The sequence below is a fragment of the Arvicanthis niloticus genome, chromosome Y (genome assembly GCF_011762505.2).
Source record: "Arvicanthis niloticus isolate mArvNil1 chromosome Y, mArvNil1.pat.X, whole genome shotgun sequence".
NCBI classification, from domain to species: Eukaryota; Metazoa; Chordata; class Mammalia; order Rodentia; family Muridae; genus Arvicanthis; species Arvicanthis niloticus.
The window spans coordinates 8208781-8228775 of NC_133431.1; the positions used below are offsets into that span (position 1 = coordinate 8208781).

The 19995-nt window shown below is 37.5% G+C and overlaps 1 protein-coding gene and 1 long non-coding RNA gene across 4 annotated transcripts; one reads left to right on the top strand and one right to left on the bottom strand.

Annotated features, from left to right (window-relative positions):
- Positions 1 to 782: 782 nt before the first annotated feature.
- On the bottom strand, positions 783 to 14752 carry LOC143437390 (uncharacterized). Of its 3 annotated transcripts, none has more exons than XM_076922219.1 (6): positions 14690 to 14752; positions 12349 to 12459; positions 10096 to 10209; positions 6934 to 7060; positions 6675 to 6735; positions 783 to 5498 (listed from the first exon to the last, which is right to left on the bottom strand). In XM_076922219.1, exons 3-6 carry the CDS (start codon positions 10180 to 10182, stop codon positions 4454 to 4456), a joined length of 1320 nt encoding a protein of 439 aa, XP_076778334.1. In that variant the 5' UTR covers positions 10183 to 10209; positions 12349 to 12459; positions 14690 to 14752; the 3' UTR covers positions 783 to 4453. The 3 variants fall into 3 exon arrangements, with proteins under 3 accessions (XP_076778334.1, XP_076778335.1, XP_076778336.1); XM_076922220.1 differs by having other exon boundaries at positions 14587 to 14752; XM_076922221.1 differs by lacking the exons at positions 10096 to 10209; positions 12349 to 12459; positions 14690 to 14752 and having other exon boundaries at positions 783 to 6133; positions 6934 to 6997.
- A 762-nt stretch (positions 14753 to 15514) lies between these two features.
- On the top strand, positions 15515 to 19102 carry LOC143437391 (uncharacterized). The gene is made up of 3 exons (XR_013106887.1): positions 15515 to 15619; positions 17605 to 17707; positions 17963 to 19102. It is a non-coding gene; the product is annotated as an uncharacterized LOC143437391 (long non-coding RNA).
- Positions 19103 to 19995: the final 893 nt, after the last annotated feature.

Genomic DNA, 19995 nt, shown 5'->3' on the forward strand with positions numbered 1-19995 from the left:
ACCTGTTGGGGGCCGACTTTTAGCAGAAAGCGGTTACCATCTTTGCAGACATCTTGAGCCATATACCCTGACATGAGACTTGTATTACAATAGCCTACAACAGCTGAGCACACTCAGATAACATCTTGCTTCAGATACCCAGGGCTTTCCTTGGGTATGTGAGATTAAGGTGTGTGAGATTAAAGGTGTCTAACTTAAGAGTTTGACTTAGAAATCAGATTTAGAGACAAGACCTAAGGGCATGATTAAAGGTGTGACTTAGAGGCATGGCTTAGAAGTGAGACATATAAAGGTGAGAGGCAGACAGAAGAGTAAGAGAGAGAATCAGACACTTAGAGGAAGCATACTCTTTAGCGAGACTCTTTAGAGAGTACAGCTAGACTTGGGACTTGGACTAGAAAGAGAGACTGAAGAATAATCGGGATTGAATCACACTATGTCTGATCTCCATTCTTCGAGTCTGTCCTCACTCTCTCTCTTGCAGAACCCCAACCTGAAGACCTGAGAGGCAGCTTGGGCCTGGATACAGTGGCCAACCAAAATCGGGGCAGCCCGAGCCTCAACTTTTTGCTCAGGTTGAGACAGTGAAAAGGTTTTATCTCACTGATTACATTTGTAAGATATGTCTTCAATATGTGTTCTTCTATGTATTCAAATATGTCTATAATATACAAATGTTGGGAAGAAGCAAAAGAAAGTTGCCCTAAGGACTGCCTTTTTGTTATCAACCTCCTTTTAATCATAAATTCAAACTAAATTTTAGGTCATAGGGGACCTGTGTATTTAACAATATTTGATCAGCTTTCAGCACTCATGTTTTCTTACCTAAAACATAACAAGTTTTCCTAACCATGATTTTTGTTATTCATGTTTTATTCCTCAAAACATAATGCAAGTTCCAAACCACAAAAGAACAAATGACACTGATAGTGTAGACCATACAACCTACATTCTGTATCATTTGACATACTGTAAAACAAACAAAAGAAAAAATCAAGATTGGGAGAAATTTTTAACTGTAACTTGGCACAGGACTTTGTGGTTTTGACTTCTGGAAGCTATATAACTTTCTGGTTAAGGGTGGGGGTGAGGTTGGAGTATTGCAGATAAGCTTCTGAGTGGAATTTTGTGGCCCTGATTTATCAGCAGTGACTTGATTACAATGAATTCTTATCATATACCTTGTCCTGTGTTTGACTTGTGTCAGATCTCAGTGGACCCCATGATATAATGGCTTTGGCACAGTATATAACCACTGTCCAGTATGAACAGTTTCATAATGATGAAGACTACATAGGTGTGCAAAATCTTCATTATTCTAAACATGTCCATTAGGACTCTGTGGGTGTGTCCTGAGTCACAGAGGGTATGGTTAAGTCTCACGGGGCATGTCCTAAGAAACAGGGGGACATGCTTAAAACTCAGTGGGCATGTCCTGAGACATGGGGTGCATGATTAGCACTTAGGAGGCAACTCCAGAGGCATAGGGGCCATGCTTAAGACTCATGGGAATGTCCTGAGTCATAGGAGGGCATGTTTAAGACTGAGCGGCATGTCCTGAGTCACAGGGAGCATGTTCAGGACTCTGGGGGTGTGTTTAAGACTTCGGAGGCATGTCCTATGTCACAGGGGGCGTGCTTAGACTCTAGTACATATTCTTTCGTGATAATGAAGACTAGAAAATTGTGCAAAGGCTTGACTGTATTAAATACACTCACATGGTTTCTGTCTTAGTGTTTCCATTGCTATGAAGAGAAATCATGAAAAAGGCAACTTCTATAAAAGCAACAGGATAATTGGGACTGGCTTACAGTTTCAGAGATTTAGTTCTTTTTCATCATAGCAGGAAGCATGGGAGGCATAAAAGAAAACATGATGCTTGTGAAGAAGCTGAGAGTTCTGCTTCTTGATCCAAAGGCAGCCAGGAAGAGACTGTCTGCCAGGGAGCTAGTAGGAGGGCCCATTCTGCACTGGGTGGAACTTCAAAGCCTTCAGTGATGCACTTCCTCCAAGGCCACATCTCATAATAACTTCCTCCCACTCCCTGAGCCAAGCATATTTATACTACCACATTCCACTGCCTGGCCCCCATATGATTGTGCAAACACATGAGTGTATGGAGACCATATTTAAAAATAGCATAATACAAAATATGTGAGGTTCAAATTAAAAAGTCCTCATCATCTATAGAAGTCTCATAAATGTTAAAAGTCCAAAGTTCAAAGTCTCTTCTGAGATCATTCTAATCATGTAACTGTAACTTCCTATACGTTCATAAATATAGCACATAAGATCCATCCAAATTCAAAGGATATAGGTCACCATTCCTTACCACCATTCTGAGGAAATACTGGGCCAAAAGGAGACCAAAAGCCAGCAAGGCAATTTCCAAACTCTGCATCTCCATGTCTGATGTCAAAGCATTCTTCAGATCTCCAACTCCTTCCTGCCTTGCTCACTGCAGCACAATTCTTTCTCTTTGGCTGATTTTATTTCCTGAAAGTAGTTTCCCTGAGAATGTATCCCACAGCTCAGGAATCTAAAACTCTTGGGGTTGCCAAAGTAACTTCAAAATTACAGCTTCTTGTTCCAGTATCTGGGATCCACAGATGATCTTCTGTGCTCCTCAAAAGAAGCTGGGTCTCTCTCCAGCTCTTCCCTCTGTAGTACACTAGGTTCTGCTTGACTCCACTCAACTGCTGCTGCTGTTCTTTCTGCTCCTTCCATGGGACTTACATCTTCAGCATGCTAGATTCTTCTGTGACAAACATTCTTGACTGTGTTTCTCTCATGCTCCCTTCATGGTACCAAGCCTTAGCTACAACTGCATGAAACATTCATGCCTTAAAACCAGTGCCACCTGGGTGAGTCTTACATAGGACTGAGTCAAGCTGAACCACAAGGGACAACCTTGGCTACCTCTGGAATACAACTTCTTTGTCCTCTCAGAAAACACTTAACAGAATGTCACCTCAGTGATGCTGGTTTCTTCTTTATCCCCACTAATTTTCTAACCACAGCCAACCAGCATCAATTGTCTCAGTTGTCCCTTCTATTCTTGCCTCTAAAAGCAGAGCCACATGGACAAAGTTCCTGAGTTCCTCTGCCTGCTGGGGCTGGAACATGGCCCCTTCTGCTACTTCGTCACCAGCTTTCTATTTTTCAACAATCTCACTGCCTAAGCTTGACTGTCCTGGATCTTATTCAGTAGATTAACCTTGAACTCAGAGATCTGCATATGTCTGTCTGCTGAATGCTGGGATAAAAGGTGTGTGACACTTTGCCTGTACCTAAGCTTTTCATTGCCCCAAATTTGTTCTGTACTACAGGGAGCCAGCCTGGCTCTGAGAGGGTAGTGGCAGGGGCACAGAGTAAGACTCTGGTAATGACATTAAAGTCTGAGGGTCTCAGGGCTCTCTGGCTTTCTGGCCTGTACTGAAATGCTGGTGATAACTTATAAAAAGTCCTAAAAACTTCTTCTGAGGGTAAGAGACTGCAGGCTTAGGTGATTAACACCTGCAGCCTAACAGCAGAGGATTAGGCAATGTAGCCTTTGTTCTATCTCAGCAGGAACTGCTGGGCTCTAACATGCTAGTCTGAGATCACAGGAAGAAAAGACACTTTAAAAAGTTGCTATAGATTTATTTAAGTGTAAAAGGTATCCTATGCAGCTATCTGAGGGGAAAGGTAAAAAAAATCCTGAGTGGGGAGAAGGAAAAAATTCTAACAAAGTAAAAATTCTAAGGGAGAAAACTTCTAAGCAGGGGGAAAGGAAAGGACTAAGGGCCCCTAACTAACTCACTCACTAACTCACTAACTTTACCTTTGTCTTTGTCTTCAGTATTTATACATCATTCTGAGTACATGATCACATGTCACAAAGTTCATCACAAGTTCACACCAAAATTCAAATCATAAATTGAAATAGAAGTTTACAACACAGAATGTTTACATGAATATCCATTAGGAGCAATTATCTAGCTAGACATTCATCAGCTGTCTAGCTCCACAGGTTCACTGAAAGATTGAAACTATAACTTAAGAAATTAGTGAAGTTTTGCATAGACAAACCCAGGGAATGTTTTCTCTTCTGTCCATGTACCTATAATAAATCATTAATTCCCTTTTAGTGACCATTGGTTAATTGTTTTACTTCTTGGAATGTGCTCTGAGCTAGAGAAAGTCTGGATACTATCTCTCTTGGGGCAATTAACTGATAACACTTTGGAGACCGGCAGAGTTCTTACTGCAGTTTTGACCATGCCTGAGGGACTTAATAGCAGTCCTGTTAAGGTTTCTCTCCAGTATGTGTTCTTTTATGTTTTCAAAGATTACTGTGAAATGAAAAGGCTTTACCACATTGATTACATTCATAAGGTCTCTCTCTGGTATGTGTTATCTTATGACATTGGAGACCATTGTGACCTGAAAAGGCTTTACCACATTGATTACATTAATAAGGTTTTTCTCCAGTATGTGTTCTTTTATGTATTTGGAGATGACTGTGACATGAAAAGGCTTTACCACATTGATTACATTCATAAGGTTTCTCTCCAGTATGTGTTCTTTTATGGATTTGGAGATTACTGTGACTTGAAAAGGCTTTAACACATTGATTACATTCATAAGGTTTCTCTCCAGTATGTGTTCTTTTATGATATTGTAGACCACTGTGACATGAAAAGGCTTTACCACATTGATTACATTCATAAGGTTTCTCTCCAGTATGCGTTCTTTTATGTATTTGGAGATTACTGTGACATAAAAAGGCTTTACCACATTGATTACATTCATAAGGTTTCTCTCCAGTATGTGTTCTTTTATGGATTTGGAGACCACTGTGACATGAAAAGGTTTTACCACATTGATTACATTCATAAGGTTTTTCTCCAGTATGTGTTCTTTTATGTGTTTGGAGATTACTGTGACTTGAAAAGGCTTTACCACATTGATTACATTCATAAGGTTTTTCTCCAGTATGTGTTCTTTTATGATATTGTAGACCACTGTGACATGAAAAGGCTTTACCACATTGATTACATGCATAAGGTTTCTCTCCAGTATGTGTTTTTTTATGTATTTGGAGACGACTGTGACTTGAAAAGGCTTTACCACATTGATTACATTCATAAGGTTTCTCTCCAGTATGTGTTCTTTTATGATATTGTAGACCACTGTGACTTGAAAAGGCTTTACCACATTGATTACATTCATAAGGTTTCTCTCCAGTATGTGTTCTTTTATGATATTGTAGACCACTGTGACATGAAAAGGTTTTACCACATTGATTACATTCATAAGGTTTCTCTCCAGTATGTGTTTTTTTATGTATTTGGAGACGACTGTGACTTGAAAAGGCTTTACCACATTGATTACATTCATAAGGTTTCTCTCCAGTATGTGTTCTTTCATGAATTTGGAGATGACTTTGTTGTGTAAAGCCTTTACCACATTGGTTACATTCATAAGGTTTCTCTCCAGTATAACTTTTTTCATGCCTGCAACAGTAATGGGCATATGTGAAAGCTTTACCACATTCATTACCGTGATCAATCATTTTACCAATATGAATAAATTTTACAGTTGGTCTAATAATAAAGAACACTCAGATCATAAGGATTTATCACTTTGATGTTTTTAACATGTCATAAGAAATATGTGATAACTCAGAGCATTAAAACACTGAATGCATTCTCAGATTTTTCTGCAATGTGCATCACACCACAGCAGCACTGTGAACCAAGGTTTAACAAAAGAATTTACATATCTAGTACCCACAGAGTTTTTCTGCAGTGTGACTTTGTGGATATTCCCAGTAAAGTCAGAAAACCAATTAACTGCAAACATCTATCATATTCAGAATGTCTACCAAAGGCAGAATACTACATATCTTCTCATTGTTCTGAAGTAGATAGAGGCACGTTGTTCTTTTTAGTATCTCTATGCTCACAAGGTTTCATTCATTCTGACAATGGATACACCCATTAAAAAGGAATTACAAGCCAGGCGGTGGTGGTGCATGCCTTTAATCCCAGCACTTGGGAGGCAGAGGCAGGCGGATTTCTGAGTTCGAGGCCAGCCTGGTCTACCGAGTGAGTTCCAGACAGCCAGGAATACACAGAGAAAATCTGTCCTGAAAAAAAATAACAAACAAACAAACAAAAAAAAAAAAACAAAAAAAGGACGAACAAATGAAAGTTTTCTACGTTGAATTCACACACATTGACTTTTTGTTCATTGTAGACATGATTAATGTTCCTCCAGGACATTCTTGACTCTCATAAACTGACCTCACAATAAACTTAAAAGTTTCACTACAAGAATATGAGCATCACCAACTTTATCATGGACTATTTGCTTATTAGAAAGTTATGAATACATGTTTATCACTATTCAATGAGACTATACAAATTGGTAGTTCCACAACATAGTTCTAATGGAGATACAAATCAAATGAAGGAATCACTGAAGGCATTGTTTCCTTCTCTTATGGAATTGCCTTGCAAACACCAATCAGATAACTGACATTGAGGTACATAGTTTTGGGAGACTGTTATAATCATAGCTACAATAAAAGAACTGATATTTTACACACTTGCTTTACTTTAGAGCTTCCAGATCATATACAAATTTCCTCACAACCATATTTATATCAGCTTAAACATTAAAATTACCTTTCATGACTTCTAGAAGTTTGACATTGTTCTTCAATATGATGGTCTTCCAAATTATAGCCTATAACACGGTACCAGAAAGTAAATGATATGGTATTGGAATTAGGCAAAATTCAAGTTACACTGAATTTTCACAGCAATGAACCTAATTTATTCAACTCAGTATTACTTGTTCTCTATTGAAATAAGAGATGATCATCATTATTCAAGAAACATTTTTCCCTTATTTTGAAAAGCAAAAGAAAATTCACAGTCTTACCTATAGCAGTGAGGTTCCAGTAGGTTTCCAGCATCACATCTTTGTAGAGATTCTTCTGGGAAGGATCCAGCAAATTCCACTCTTCTGAAGTGAAGTTCACATGCACATCATCATAAGTCACTGCATCCTAAAATATCACACATATGTGTCCAACACAAAGCCTGATACTGACATCACTACAAAGTAAATGTGTGCTTCCTAGACAATATAATCATATAATTCAGGTGATTCCTCCACTTATTTCCTGACACTCGAATTATAATATAATCACTATGTCAGTTTAGAAGGAACATGAAATATAAGGTTCACCTGCATCACTTCTGAACCCTTAGAATAGGATATAGCCTTGCAACACAAATGGCAATTGAGAGGGATATGCAGGGGGAAACAGATCAACTGTACTGAGCACACATCTGAAAAGCTGTATGAACAATTACTAACTACAAAAGTGATGGGCAAGCTGTGTGTATTTACTCATGTCTTTAATCGCAGAGGTACAGGCAGGTGTATGTCATATAGCTGGATGCCAGCACAGTCTATGAAATGAGTTTCAGGACAGCAAAATGTACATGTTAAGAACCTCACTCTGCTACAAAAATAAACCAGGAAAAAAATGATACAATGAACTCACAGTTCTTTACTGTAGTTCCTGCAAAGAATTATAAGTTCACTGCAGTTCTGTATTCATCTTGCATAAACGTAAAATGAGCCACTTTAAACAGCAACATTAATTAAATTTTACTAAAAGGGAATGTATGTTTAAACAGTTAAAATGGACAGATGAAAATATTAGTAATGTGTATGTTTTGGTTTTTTTGGTTTTTTATTTTTGAGACAGAGTTTCTCTGTATAGCCCTCGCTGTCCTGAAACTCACTCTGTAGACCAGGCTGGCCTTGAACTCAGAAATACTGCCTCTGCATCACAAGGGCTGGTATTAAAGGTGTGCGCCACCACCGCCCGGCAGTAATGTATATGTTGATCAGAAATAAAGAATGCAGTTCAGGAGACATAGCTTAGGAGTGGAAAGATCTTGCTGGTCTTCCACATAATAGTGGTCAATGTCCAGCATACACATGTGGACCAACACCTGTCATTTCTTCAAGATCAGGAGTTCTGAGGCCATCTTCTGACAACAGTAAACATTAGGCACACATGATATTCATATTCATGCACCCAGCCATAATACACTTATTTATTCAAAAATTTCACAACAAACATAAGAGATAGGCAGGACATAATACACCTGCAATTCAATGACTCGGAAACATTAGATAATATTGATGACATGAGCAAAAGCCATCCAGAGAAATAGAATATAATCTACATATTAGGCTGAATTTCAAAATGAAAGATGTGAATAAAGAGCAGCACAAAAGCATGTGCTTATTTAACAAAAGCATGTAAGGGGGCTTATGTGGTTTCTATATCTACAATCAGGACAGTAAGGGCTTCACAGAAAAACTTGTCTAGAAAAACAAAAACAGAATAAATAAAGTTAAAAATATAAAATCACCAGGTTTGGAAAATAGCATAGCATTGAACAGCAAAGGTGTGCACAGTATCTTATGTGATTTAGGGACAGAGTCCAAATGGGGAATGTATGGGAGAATGAGAAGAAAGCTGAAGGATCAGATTCAACCACAACACTGGAGACACCCAGAACAAAATTTATCCTAAGAGAAATGCAGAGGTAAAGTTGGAGCAGAGACTGAAGGAGTGGCCAATGAAAACTCAGAGCAGCGAAGGATACACTGTACCCTTCCCCCTGTTAGGAGCCATGCTGCGTTTGCTGAAGTAGCTATACGCTCGCCATTAGAAGATGGCACTGGCTTCCTGTTCCTGGTTCTTCTTGGCCTTGGTGTCTGCAGCTGTGCGCACGCGTAGGCACGAATTTTCCCGCTGAAAGTACTATCAGTGGATATGTAAATGAGACCCCAGTCTGTAAGCCAATGAGGACAGATCATGTCTCTTTGATAGTATATAAGTCAGTACATTCTGGGGCTTGGGGTCCTTCCTTTGTTCTCCATCTTGCATCCTTCTAACTAAAAGAGCTGTAACAATAAAAGACGCTGTCAGAAGAATCTTGAGTGTGACGTGCTCCTTATCGGCGAGGTAGCGTGTCGCATCCCCCCACCATGAGTAAGCCTGAAGAGACCTTGTTTACCACAAAAAGGTCAAGTGACAGGATCTAGGTGGAGTTACCCACCTTGACTGCCCAGAACACAGAAGCAGAACTGCCCCTGGGCTTGCCTTGAGACATCTCTGGCCGTGAACTGGATTGGACTATGGATTATCCCACCCATCTGAAACCAGGAGGGGTTGTGGGTTGGGTCTTCTCCTTTAAATTGAGAGCTGAACATTAAAGCTTGGGGCCTTGATCAGAGAACTTTGTCTTGGCCTCATCTCTTCTCACCCTCCTTCCCCCTTCAATTCCCAGCCCCCCTTTCAGGTGAACCCAGTTGACTTGTGGCTGCGGGCAGTTACAATACACTGGAATGGGGAGCTCAGAATCTGTGCTGACCTGGAGTGAGGCGTCTTTAACACTGGGTTGCCGAGGGAGTGCTACCAAAGATGTGGCTAAAACAGCTGGAAGGTGAAGAGAGAAGGATATTGCCCCATAGACCTGGAAAAGACCACCAGCAAAGAACAGGGGCTCTGATCCAATAAAGATATGCTAAATTTGTGAGAATCAATGAAGAACAATCTTCATCTTATGACAGCTCCAAGTTCAAAATTATAGAGTCACATATGAACTGCACAGAGTGTAGTTCAGGAGGTGGGAAATGAGGTCTTTTTCTTTCTACCCTGTAAAATAAGGTAGGCAGAGCCTGATTTTGCCCTGGATGCTGTCTCAAAGAGCTCTCTGTCATGGACTAGTCAATGGGTCTAGGTCCTGTTGTTAAGGATTTAACCCAAGGTGTGGGGCTAGAAACTAAATTGACTAGGGTGGAGTCTGTCTAATTTCCTCAGTGAAAGAATAACAAATTGCAACACACAAAATAGACAGCCACAAGGGGGCGGTAAAAGCTACCCAGCAGATTCCTCCACTTGGACAGAGGAGAAAATGAAGGCAGGATGGCAGCTGTGAGCCCTGTAGCAGGGTTCCAAGTCTGCTCTAACCTTCCCAGAAATTAAGACCAGAGGCACACTGTCCACTATACCAGGCTCTGGAACATCTTCGAAGCACTTTGGGGCTGCGACTCTCCAGCGTATCCACTGTAGCAGGGTTCCACATTCAATTTAGTCATCTCCTTCCACAGATACTCAAGAAAAACCTGAAAAGCAACGCACAGAGACACAAATCTGGCAGATAAGCCACTGACCCAAAAAGAATGGTGGATATTAACAACTGGCCTTCCAATCCTTTAGTTGGGAGTCCTGAGGGTCTTGGGTCAATGCACTAAGATGTTATGTCCAAGTCACAGAGACCCCAAAGACCAACATGTAGCCTGTTGTAATGCAAACACATGGAGGTCTTTATTATGAGTTCTGTAATAAGGATTCTCACCAGTCAGCCTCACGTGAGATCGAAACTGAGAGTCTAGAGGTACTGAGTATTTATTGTAGTTACAGCAAGATTGGGGCATTAACATACAGGTCAGCAACTTAGTATTTTAAAAACTACATGACTGGCATAATCTGCAGGAACCAATCAAGGGGGCAAAATCATCTGACAAACATGATGGGTAGACTAACTTTTTCTCTGTAAGGTGTATTAGTTATCAATATGTAGCTTAACCCTGCAGTTGTACCTTGACTGGCTGTTGACAAGGGGGGATTGTCATAGGATGTTTGTTCAAGTGGACTTTGTGCACTCTCAGAAACAGAATTGATTGTGCTTTACAAACTCATCTTTGGCCTGAGGTCCTGATTATTGAAAGATGCTCCTGTTCAACCACAAGCTATGCATTTCAGTAGAAAAGGTACTTTGTCCAAAGACCTACCTCACTATCTGTTATTGCAGATCCAATATCAGTTGCACTTACTCTGAGACAGAATACCAGTGGAAGTTGCCTGTCCCCCTGTGCATCATCTTATAGGTAAGATAGACAATCCCCACCTGCCCTTCCTTTCCTGCCTCATCCCTGTGTCTCAGCCCCACTTGGGCAGACAGTCCCTGTTCAACCACATGCTTTACCTGCCAGGACACAGGTAAGCTATCTATAGATCTACCACACTGTCTGTTATCCCAGATGCAATGATCACAGTTTTCCCCTAGCACTGTACTAAACACCGGAGGCAGCTTTACCTCTGTCCTGACTATGTCTGTCTGTGGATGCTAAGATCATCTCTTCCTGCCCACCTCGTCTCCCTGCTCCCAACATTACCCAGCATTCCCTATTGAAATTTAAAAATTAAAAATTAAATTAAATTGAATTAAATAGTTCTTCATCATTAAAAGATATAATTATTTCTTCACGTATCTTTTATTTCCAGTAATGCCAACCTATGGTTAGAAAAGTATTTATATATTTATATATATTATACACATTATATATATATTTACATACTTACATATATTATACACATTATATATATATTTACATACTTATATATATTATGCACATTACATATATTTACATATTAGTATATATTATACACATACTTGAACATCCGTATCTCATCGACATGTTTATATATATTACGGCACATGGATCTGAATATTTGTTTCTTATACACATTTTTGAATATCTGTTTATTGTACACATTATATGTCTATAATATACATAAATGTCTGTAACATATATAAATATGTATAATATATATGTCTATAATATGTATAAGTATGTCTAGTGTGTATGTCTGCAGCAATATATATGAATGTCTGTAATATATGTAAATATGTCTGCAATATATATAAATATGTCTATAATATATGTGTCTGTAATATGTATAAATATGTCAATAATATATATAAATATGTGTGTAATATATATAAGTATGTCTGTAATATATGTAAATATGTCCGTAATATATGTAAATATGTCTATAATATATATGTCTGTAATATATGTAAATGGCTGTAATATATATAAATGTCTAATATATATAAATGTGTCTGTAATATATATAAATGTCTATAATATATATGTCTGTAATATATGTAAATATGTCTATAATATATATAAGTATGTCTGTAATATATACATATATCTGTAATATAAATATGTCTGTAATATAAATATGTCTGTAATATATATAAATATGTCTGTAGTATAAATATGTATGTAATATATATATATATATGTCTGTAATACATATAAATATGTGTATAATAAACAAAAATTCAGATATGTGTATAAATTCGCAGGACCCCCTGAAATAATACCTAATTATTATTAATCAATAATTTCTAGTGCTTTCTTTGCCGCCTGCCTTGGAGAACCATGTCCGCCAGGGTCTCAGGGCCTCACCTCGTCCCTTATGGATTTGTCTCCATGTTGTGTCGGCTGGGAAATAAATCATCGGAAAATCGATAGAGATGATGAAGCCACGTCTCCGAATTCATCAATCAGATGCATCAACTATAAAACATAAAACATAAAATATAAAAATAAAAATAAAATATAAAATACATCGAATATAAATTCTAAAATATAAAATTAAAAATTAAATTAAACTAAAATGGAAAAAATATTAAATATAAAACATCGATAATTACAATGTAAATGTAAATATAAAATATAAAATAAAAATAAAATAAAACAACACATAAAATTCGGTAATATAAAATTTAAAATACAAAATTAAAAAAAGTAAATTAAAATGGAAAATAATAAAAAATACAAACTAAAACATACAATATAATATAAATATTAATATGAAATAATATAAAATATAAAATGAAATAAAAAAATTTAAAATTTCAAATATATGTAAAATATAAAACATAAATATAAAATATGAAATAAAATAAAATATAAAATAAATCAAATATAAAATATTAAACATAAAATTAAAAAATAAAGAAAACAAAATATTAACTAATAAAAAATATGAAATTAAATGTAAATATATAAAAATTATAATTTAAAATTAAAATATATAATAAATATGCAATGTAACTTATAAAGCATAAGTATAAAATATAATATAAATATAATGAAAATTAAATAAAAAGTAAATAAAATGTAAAATACATCAAATATAAAATATAAAATTAAAAAATGAAAACAAAATAAAATAGAAAATAATATAAAATATAAAATATGAAATAAAACATAAAAACAAAATATAAAACATAAAAATATATAAAGTATAAAATAAAATTTAAATATATATTAAAATATAAGATGCAAACTATAATTATAATATATATGTAAATGTAAATAAAAAACACAATTTAAAACATAAAATAAAATAGAAAATAGAAAATAAAAAACTAAAAGTAAAGTAATATATAAAATAATTTAAAATATGACATTAAGTATAAAATACAAAATATCATAAATTATATATATGATATATTATATATATATAAAATAAGAAATAAATATTAAATAAAATATGAAATAAACTAAAATTTTGAATATACAATAAAATATAAAATGTAAAATACAAAACATAAATATAAAATATTAAATAAAAAAATACAAAATACATCAAATATAGCATATAAAAAATAAAGTAAAATATAAATTTAAATATAAAATATAAAAAATTATATATGTAAAATATAATGTAAATGTAAAATGTAAAATAAAAAATAAATATAATTTAAAAGAAAATATAAAAAAAGAAATAAATTTAATCTTTAAAATATATAATAAAATATGAAGTGTAAAATATAAAACAAGTATGAAACATACTATGAATATAAATATAAAATCAAAATAAAATGTAAAATACATTAAATATAAAATATAAAACATAAAAATAAAAGTATATCATTTTAAAACGATTTAAAATATGAAATCAAATACAAAATATAATATAAAATAAATTAAATATTTAAAATAAAAATCTGATCGGACTTTTAATTCTACACCGGGCTGTGTAACGGAAATAAAATTGTTAAATATTATACTACACGTGTCACTTCCTGTCAGATGCTGTTTGACCAACTGTGCTTCACCGTACGTCATAATATTGATAATAATAAATAATAATAATTTGTCTCTCTATAGCTTGTTTTATATTTTATTTTATTTATTTGTTATGTTATATTTTATATTTTACATTTTATTTCATATTTTTATTTATTTCATTTACTTAATTTTATATTTATACTTTATTCTATTCCATTTTCATTTACTTTACTACATTTTTATTCGTTATATTTTATATTTTTATCTTATTTAGATTTTTTCGTATTTAATATTTTATTTTATGTTTTTATTCATTTTATCTCATATTTTATACTTTGCATTTTACTTCATTATAATTTTATTCTCATATTTCGTTGCACATTTTATATTTATATTAGGATCCTCCCAAGTTGACTATTGATTTGCATTGACTGCTGTGGTCAATTATGGATCAGCATTGGTTATTAATTATCGATAATTGATTAGGGATTATTGATAGGCTTTGATTACTGATTGGCAGTAGCTGCTGGTTATCGATCATTGGTTATCATGGTTACTGATCATTTTTAGCATCGATTATTCGTCATTGATTAGTACTGATTACCGATTATCACGATTACTGACCGTCATCGTCATCCCATCACCGTCATGCCCCTGCCTCTGCCTCCCGAGTGCTGGAACAAAGGCCTGCGGCACGATTTATTGATTGGTTACTGTTTATTGATACCTGATTAGTATCGACAGAGCCGGGGCCGCTGCAGGAAATCACGATATAGACCGCAGCCGCGGCCGCCGGCAGACCCCGTCGTCGGCTGTGACGTCACGGGCAGTGCGACGCCTTCAGGGTCCGCGGCGGTGGCGGCGACGACGATCCCGGTGCGGCCGCTGACAGGACGCGGTCGGGTTCGCGGGATTCAGTCGCGCTCCCTGTGACGTCATAAGCCCGCGGAGAGGTCAGCGGGCTCCGCGGGGCATCACGGGATCGCGCGCCGTCGCCACTGACCTCGGGGAATCGCGCGGCCGCTGCCGTGCGCCGGAGCGGGTCCTCGTCGCCGGCTGTGACGTCACGGTCTGCGCGACCGTGTAGGCGGGAACCGCAGGGAATCAAGGGATCGATCGGCGCCACCAGGGTTTTGTGGAGACGCCGCCGTGGGCCGGAGCGGGTCCTGATCGCCGGTTGTGACGTCACGGAGAACGCGACGGGGCCGCCGGGAGCCGCGGGGATCCCGGTACGGCCTCCAGCCGGGCGCGTTGACGTCACACCCAGTGACAGGGACGGGGACGGGGGGGGGGGTGTGACGGCCGCGAGTCGCGGACGCCCCCGGTTACCGGAAACAGCGTTGCTTCCGTCCCGCAGGGTCAGAGGTGAGCCTGACCGGAAGTGCCCTCGCGGGAGACCGGGAGCCGGAAGCGGCGCCACGTCTCCGGGTGGAAGGGCCTCGCCTCCTTTCCGGAGGGGCAGCCCCGCCCTCCCCGGAAGCGGAAGTGCGTCACAGACGCCCTCGGCAGCAGAGGCGGACGGAAGCGGTGGGCGGGGCGTAGCGACGGTGAGCCGAGGCTCCGCCCACCCCGGGCCGCCCGGATCCGGTTCTATCCGGCTTCGTATCTCCTGCGGCTCCGAACTGGGCCGAGGCCGAGGCAGGAACGCGGCGCCCGCGTGAGACATGGCGACCGGGGCGGGGCCAGCCGAGGGCGGGGCCAGCGCGGGGGGCGGTGTCAGTGTAAATTCCAGTTTATTTACAGTTCCTGGGTGGGTGGGGTTTATGGGGCGTGGCTGTGGTGACCTGAGTGTGGGAGGAGTCAGGTCGATGTAAGTGGGCGGGGCCAGGCACTGTGGGCGGGGCCAGAGGAATCCTGTTAGTATTTACAGATTCTGAGATCCTTTTATGCGTGTGGGCGGGGTTTATGGAGTAGGCGTGGCCTGTTAAGTGTGGGAGGAGTCGGTGTGAGTGTTGTGGGTGGGGCCAGGCCTGTTTGGGTGGGGTCTTTTTACACTGTTTTCCTGTTGGCGTGTGTGGGTGGGGTTATGCAAAAGGCGTGGCCTTGTGCATGTGTGAGGAGCCTGGATGAGGGAAGTGGGCGGAGTCAGGCTGTGGTGGGAGGTTTCAGTGGCTATGGAGTTTACAGTTCCTGAGTTCTGTGAGCTTTATTGTAATTTATGCTAATTTATGCAAGTCAGCTCCTTTCAGCCCCATCCTTTGCCCTGTGCTGTATTATAATTTAACCTAATTTATTTAAACCAGCTCCTTTCAGCCCCATCCTTTGCTCTGAGCTATATTATAATTTAACCTAATTTATTCAAATCAGCTCCTTTCAGCCCCATCCTTTGCCCTGTGCTCTATTATAATTCAACCAAATTAATTTAAATCAGCTCCTTTCAGCCCCATCCTTTGCTCTGAGCTGTATTATAATTTAAGCTAGTTTATGCAAATCAGCTCCTTTCAGCCCCATCCTTTGCCCTGAGCTGTATTATAATTTGAACTAATTTATGCAAATCAGCTTTCAGCCCCATCCTTTGCCCTGAGCTGCCCTAAGACCTATGCTAAAGGCCTCCAGCTGACCTGTCACTCTGTGCGGTGATGTCATTATGGGCGTGGCCAGAGGACGGTGTGGGCGTGGCCTGAGTGTCCCTGTCCAGACTCTAATGCCTAATTCTCTGTTCTTCCTCCAAGTGCCAAGTACCTAATAACTGATAATTCTTCTGAGTTCTCTAGTCCAAGTGTCTTCTTCCTCAATGCCTAATTCCTACTCTGCCGAATTCCTACCCATAATCTAACTCATAATTGTACTCCAAGTTGTACTCTCCTAATTCCTTCTCTTAATAATAATTTCTTCTGTCTGCCTCTCGCCTTTTCTATGTCTCACTTCTAAGCCACGCCTCTAAGTCATACCTTTAAGCCATGCCCTTAGGTCTTGTCTCTAAATCTGATCTCTAAGTCACGCCCTTAAGTCACACACCTTTAATCTCACACACCCAAGAAAAGATCCTGGGTATCTAAACCAAGATGTTATCAGAGTGTGCTCAGCTGTTGTAGGCTGTTGTAATCAAGTCTCTTGTCAGGGTAGATGGCTCAAGATGGCTGCAAGGATGATAGTCACCTTCTGTCTGCTCCCCACAAGCCAGCTGATTTGTGGTTGAATACAGGACTTCAATCCTATATGTGGTGGTATAGGGTTTAATGTGTTAGAAAACGGCTTCTATAAAAAGCAAATGCAAAACCAGGAGCAGATGCTCAGGAAAAACGTATTGTTCATTTTATGAAAAACATATGCTATTCACATAGTAAATAAATGACAACTCCTATATTATAGATGATAGGTTCTAGTTAATCTTGTAGAGAAAGTTACAGAACACCAGTGGATGTGCCTTTGTGTTCTTGTAATTTCAGTACTTGATAAATGTCAGTAGAAGACCATGGAAATGGTAGAAAATTTAGAGCCTATTTTGAAAATAGATGAAAAACAAGAAAACAAAGAAAATGTTCATGTCTTTAGTTTGGACAAGAATTATCCTTTGCTCAAACAAATATAATGTTTATGGTTTAGCTTTCTAGAACTTAGATGAGAAACAGTAAGTAACAGCGAATTTGTAGTTTAAGCTTTCAAGTCAGATACATTAACTTAAATTCTTTTATTCTTTAGAAATCACATAATTAAGAAGATTGAGACAGAAAATAAAGAAAAAGCAAATGGGCTGAGCATCTGGACTGTTTTCACCTGATATGTATAAAAGAAAACCCTTGAGGTTCGTTATAGTATATGAAATATTTACATACTCTGCGTATCTATGTGTGCGCATGTATGGATGTGGTGTATAGGTGAGATTATCTAGTTACACTGGCTTAGTTTCTGGATAGGAGGAATAGGAAACCAAATTTTCTAAAAATGATTAGTAAGTTATTGTTTAATCAAATGGCTGGCAGAAAGTTGAAATTTCTGTAACATATTAGTTTTAAGTTCTATAAAAACTTCTTGTCTGTTCACTGTTTTCCTATTACAGTGAGCTGCATGCTTCTCCTAAGGCAAGGCGGACAGACTCCATCTCCCTCACCACTTTCATCCTTGCCGACCCCAGGGAATGTATGTTACAAGATAATAGGATAAAACAGTTTGAGTTTATTGTGACATGTTTTATCTTAACTATTGCTGAAGAGTTAAAAAAAAAAGAATTTTACTAGTTTTTGTACTAATTATAGAAAAAAATTGCAATTCATGTAGGTGTTTGAAACTTAAAAATTTGTTCCTGAAAATAATAGAAGCCATATTTCTTTAATAAATTTTAAGGAAAATAAATTTTAACATAATGATTAAATCTTATTTTAATTCAGATACACCAGATTCATCGGTAGGGGAGACTTCAGGTTCTAAACAAAGATGTTGAATTGAGTCTTTCTTTCAAAAGCTGAAATTGCTTCCTGTAGTTATGAAGGCAGGTATGGAGAAGCTAAGTGAGTTCTAGTTCTTAATGGATAGTCAATTCTTGTATATTTATAGAAAGATTGAGTGTTTCAAGTCAATTCTATGATTTCCACATATTAAATACATATTATGTAAGAAAATAATTTTAGCCTTTCTTCTTTTTTACCAGTATATTAATGATTTTAAATAACATAATAGTCCCTAATGACAGAGACTCCAGTAACACACACCCCCCCTAAAAAAAGGCATTGTCATGTTTTTTTCTTTCAGGTATAAAAAGGTAAGAAATTAAAAGCTACATTTTCTTTTTGTATATTAATGGCATTGGTGGGAGCTTTATTTGTTCAGTGTTTTGTTTTACAAATGAAAAAGTAATTTTCCTCACAACTGTCCATGACTGCAGTTGCAGTTCTGGGTGGTCCATCTCTTCATGAACACAAGGAACACATGTTGTGCAGTAATACATTCAAGAAAATACACAGAAAATTAGGCTGAAATTCAATTTCCTTCTAAATTATTAGTAAACTATTTTTTACCATTGCTGATGACCGACATTGGCATCCATGTGGCGGGTAAACTGAGGCAGGCAGCCCTTGTGAATCAGTGCTTAGAGCTACTGACAGGGTTGGATCCAGATACCCATGGGGCTGTTACCAAAAACAGCCAACGATTAGAGATGTTACTGAACAGACATTTTCCTGAGGGAATAAAGCTTAAATTACTAGGGCTGGCTCCTCTCTCTCTCTCTCTCTCCATATATATATATATATATATATATATATATATATATATATATATATATATATATATTGAAATGGCAAAAACCAAAGCATTCTAAGATCAGAGAGATAAGACAAAGGTGCCCATTCTTTGCACTACTGCTAACTATCGTGCATGAAGCCTGAACTAGGCATTAAAAAGGGATGAAAATAAGAAAAGTCAAAGTTTCCCTGTTTACAAATGTTGTAAGTGAAAGAACTTAATGACTTTACCAAAATAACTCTCATAACCTGGGAAACAGAGGGATAGAAAATAAACACACGAATTCAGCAGCCTTCCTTTAGCTCCAGTAACAGATACACTGAACAAGAAGGATTCAAGTCAGTCTTATTCATAAAAACCTTGAACAATAAAGACTAGAAGTAAACATAACCAAGAAAATGAAGGATCTGCCCAATGAAAACTTTAAAACACTAAAAAAAGACACTGAGATCAGTAGAAAATAAATATGTTCTTATATTGACTGTACTGCTCACTAACAGCATTTTTCTTCTCAAATTCTTTCAATTTATGATCCTAAGAAGTGTGGCATAGTTTCTTTTGTCATTTTTTTTATAAATCAATTAACAGCTTCTTAGGTAGGCATTGCTTTGAGGTTCTGTAAAATGAGAGATTTTTGTCTCTTCATGCTGTCATTCAAAAATAAAAAACCTGTACAATGAAAACTTCAAAACACTGAAGAAAGACATGGAGGAAACACTAGAAAATTAAAAGATCTCCCTTCTTCTTGGATTGGGAGATTCAGTCTTTTTAAAATGGCTAATCCTAATTTTTCTGTAAAAGGGACCTAACACTCAACTCCACGCTCACTGTGGATATGAGCTACAGCGAATT